The sequence below is a fragment of the Sorghum bicolor genome, chromosome 3, assembly GCF_000003195.3.
Source record: "Sorghum bicolor cultivar BTx623 chromosome 3, Sorghum_bicolor_NCBIv3, whole genome shotgun sequence".
NCBI lineage: Eukaryota > Viridiplantae > Streptophyta > Magnoliopsida > Poales > Poaceae > Sorghum > Sorghum bicolor.
Genome location: NC_012872.2, coordinates 59,812,404 through 59,816,269, shown reverse-complemented (window position 1 = coordinate 59,816,269; position 3,866 = coordinate 59,812,404). Strand labels below are relative to the sequence as shown.

General features: G+C 57.2%; 1 protein-coding gene across 1 annotated transcript; it reads right to left on the bottom strand.

The window, feature by feature from the left end:
• Window positions 1,857-3,649, bottom strand: LOC8068029. Its single transcript, XM_021455643.1, has 2 exons — window positions 3,157-3,649; window positions 1,857-3,051 (listed from the first exon to the last, which is right to left on the bottom strand). Exons 1-2 carry the CDS (start codon window positions 3,632-3,634, stop codon window positions 2,186-2,188), a joined length of 1,344 nt encoding a protein of 447 aa, XP_021311318.1. The 5' UTR covers window positions 3,635-3,649; the 3' UTR covers window positions 1,857-2,185.

Sequence of the window (3,866 nt, the reverse complement as noted above, 5' to 3'; positions counted from 1 at the left end):
CCGGCCGCGCGCGCGGTACGGTGCAGCGTCGTCAGCAGACCTCTGCGGCGCGCCGCTGACCGACCGGTGACAGGTGCACTTTGACACGATCCGGGAGAGAAAAATATTGGAGCGGCCCATATCCATCCGACTCCATCCATGCCATGCAACATCTCGTCTGGCCTTATTATTCCGAGTCCCGATGCAGTAAAAGATATGGGGGGCGCATGCAGTATTTATTATAATAATGGGACGATGATTGGTGGTGTCATGCATGTGTTTGTGCGTGTGTCACCAAGGATGTCATACAAGTAGTGCTCGGTGCTCCATCCGATAGTGTTTTTCTATTGCGATCGAGATTAGCATGCATACTCTATACGCGTGCCGTCGTCGTCACTGTACGTGTTGGCGTGAAAGGTGTGTGTATGCCGGTTTCTTGTGACCGATCCATGACAAAAGAGATGGATGAAGAAAAGGCTCCTTCTTCGTACTCGGTGACTCGGTGTCGATTACGAAAAAGGCTAATGCACGGTATTGAATCGATCTTTTTGACGACGAGATCGAGTGAGAATTATTGCGCCTGCAATTGTTGGCGCTCAAAGGGGGGTAGCGTGAATGGATATATACGTTCATGGCAAAGAAGCTTCTTCGAAGCTGATTATAGTTAACATAACACATGGGTCATCTAGGTGCGTGCTATATAGTACTAGTAGAAAAGTAGACAGACCTTAATTAGCTATACTAGACGGTGCCACCTTTCTCTCGCACCACAAGTGTCAAAACACTCCTGTGATAAAACAATGGGCCGGAGGGGCATGCCTAAATGTGGCTACCCCAGCTAGCTAGTAGCTAGCTAGTTTATCCAACGCACGCTAATCCCAACGGCCATGTGCTCCCAAGAGCTGACACATGCACCGAGACATGACAAAGATCAAACACTGGAACCAGATGGAAAAGTACCATTATTTAATCAAATGCCCAATAACATATGCATGGTTGTTTGGTGTACTCTCCTCATCAGAGCAAGAGAATCCAGTCCACCCCAATCATCCGTTCTTCTCAATCTCAACTCAATAGAGAGTTTGCTTCCGTGCACACGCCTCGTTTTACGTTTTTTTTCCTGGCCGCGCCGCGCCGCGCAGCGATCGACCGGTGATTGGCGCCGCCCGCCCATGCATCTCGATCGCGGCGTTTCGTCATCGCATGGAACGGATCGGCATGAACGCGGGGTCGGCGAGCGAGCGATCGAGGACCGAGTCCGCGCGCGCGGGGCACTACTGTTACCCTTAATTTGCCCCGTACGCGAGCCTCATGCGCAGCTGGTCCATGCCGCGCGCCCATGGATGCCGCGAGCGCACACGGCACCGCACCAACCCCACGCGCGGCCCCGGCCGGCCGGCTTCGTCCGTCGGCCCGTCGCCGCCTCAGCTCGCCGGCCGCGTCGTCGTCAGCATCATGATCATGACGACGAAACGCGCGCGCGGATCGGACGCAAGCACAGCGCACCGAGAACACAAGTGCTCTCGTCGTCCTCGATCAGGTCACAGATTGAAGCAAGCAAGCTAGCTAGGCGAGGCGGCGCGCCAGATATTATTATACCCAGGTGGCGACATCGATTTGACAGTCTCCCAAGTGACAGGTCGAGGCGGCTGCTGCTGCTGCTGCTACTATCAGTAGTACTATAGTACTATAATTCTACGTGAATTAATTAGGTGGTTAGACTTGGGGCGACTTGTTTGCTCGGAAGCTACGACTTCATCTCTCCAAATTGCAATTAGCTACTGAACTCTTAGCTACTAGATAGGGGCAGGCAGCTAGCTAGGAAGAGAGAAGAGGGAGAGAGCGCCCTACCATGTCATTATCACAGTGAGAAACAATGGCAACTGAAGAATAGTTTTGAACAGCGTGACTGACTGACTGACTGGTTGGTTGGTACGCAGAAGAGATCGAAGCCAAACAAAGCAATGGCGATCCACATCTATCTCTAATAATTTCTCTATGATATGGTGCTGGCTAGTCACAGACCATATGGAGAGAGAGATAATAATGTACATGTGATGACCTCGCTCATAGTCATAGAGAGAGATCATGCATATCCATGGACAGGGGAGAGAGCGCCAAGAACCACTAGCAATTAAGAGACACGCTAGCCCTGCATGAGTAGTCATTGCCGATCGAAGCTTCGTTTAGTGTAGTCTCCTCGCGGTCATGTCAGGCTGTGGCAGAGGCCGGCCGGCGGCTTGACATGAACGTGATGATCCGCGGCCGCCCACATCTCGGCCTGCGCGTTGGGAAAGTAGCACGCGGAGAGCTCCTGCAGGGACGCCGACGCCGCCCTGTCTTGCAGCAGCAGCGGGGCGAACCCGGTGCCGAAGAAGTCGCCGCCGGGCGGGAACTCGCTGTCCCCGAGGAGCTCGGGCAGGAACATGTCGTCGAGGGGCAGCCCGGCGGCCCAGGTGCCGCTGATGGCGGTGGCCGGTGCCGGCGCGGGGGAGAACTCGGCGAGCGCAGACGCTTGCTGCTGCTGCTGCTGCTGCGGCGGCGGCGGCGGCAGTGGCGGCGCTGGCGCCGTGCCGTCGTAGCGCGCGAGCACCGGAGCAGCAGCCTGCAGCGTCGTCGTCGACGGGGAAGGGTACATGGCGCCGAAGCTGCACGCGTCGCTGGCGCTCGCGGTGGTGACCGCGGACGAGGCGGACGCGGGAGACGGCTGCATGGATGATGCGCATTGCTGGCTCCGCGGAGCGGCGCGCGGCGTGACGGCGGCGGCGGCACCGCCGCGGCGGCCGCGCCCGCCGCCTGAGCTGTGCTGCTGGTGGTGGTGGTAGTACTCCTCCTGCTGCTGCTGCATATTGGCGATTGCCTTCTTCTTGAGCTTGGTGTTCCAGTAGTTCTTGACGTCGTTGTCCGTCCGGCCCGGCAGCTTGGACGCGATGATGGACCACCTGCTCCCGATGGAGTTGTAGAGGGAGCAGATGATCCTGTCCTCCTGCTCCGTGTAGCCGCCGTGCTTGATGTCCGGGCGCAGGTAGTTGAGCCACCGCAGCCGGCAGCTCTTGCCGCACCGGTTCAGCCCTGCGCGAGCACATGCACATCCATCAGAATTACACCGTGAGAAAACCATCATGCACACAACAAGCATATCGATCCAGTTGCCGATGATGTATATATAATACGCACCTGCTTTGTGCGGTAGCGCGATCCAGTTGCCGCCGGTGCCGTGGTTGTGGACGTAGCTCCGCAGCAGCTCGTCCTCCTCTGGCGACCACGGCCCCCGCTTCACACTCGTCTTGTCGCAGCACGGCGCCCGACCCATGCTGCTCGATCCAACAGAATTCTCAGTCTGTGTATGTTCCCGCTCTGACTCCGGTCGAACTGGGTGGTGGCAGGCGGCGGCGGTGTGAGTTTCTGTGCGGCAGCAGCCGGCCGGCCGGACCGTGGGGGCGGCCGGGCGTGTGTTTCTTCTGGCAGAAGAAGATGGGCAGGCAATTACTCGATCGCAACAAGGCCAGCAAGCGATCGAGGCTGCAGCTGCGGGGAGCGCAGCGCGTTTTATAGCGGCAGCCTTGACCTTGAAGGCCACCAGCACCACCAGGTCCAGGTGCGTTCGGGGCCTGGGGCCTGGGGGGGATAGTGGGCGTGGGCCAGGTGCGACCATTTTGCGCTGCGGGAGCCGTCCCGGGCCCCGTCCGACCGTATTATTGTTGTTCGTCCCTGTCGCGCGTACGTATGGCGCCGTGGCCGTTTGTTTTGAAAAAAAAAACATATGTTTTTTTTTTGCTTCTATAATACTCCTGTGTTGACCAGCACTGTATGTTTTACTACTCGTGAGTTTTTAGTCAATCCGTCTGGTTGTACTTGGGCACAGGTGTACAAGTTGCGCTTAGTTT

What these genes read in the sequence shown, in the direction of transcription:
- LOC8068029 (XM_021455643.1), bottom strand. Translation starts at nt 3,634, where the DNA reads ATGGTCGCACCTGGCCCACGCCCACTATCCCCCCCAGGCCCCAGGCCC. An exon ending in CGCGCTACCGCACAAAGCAG is followed by an intron (nt 3,052 to 3,156) that starts GTGCGTATTATA and finishes GTGCTCGCGCAG; the next exon opens with GGCTGAACCGGTGCGGCAAG.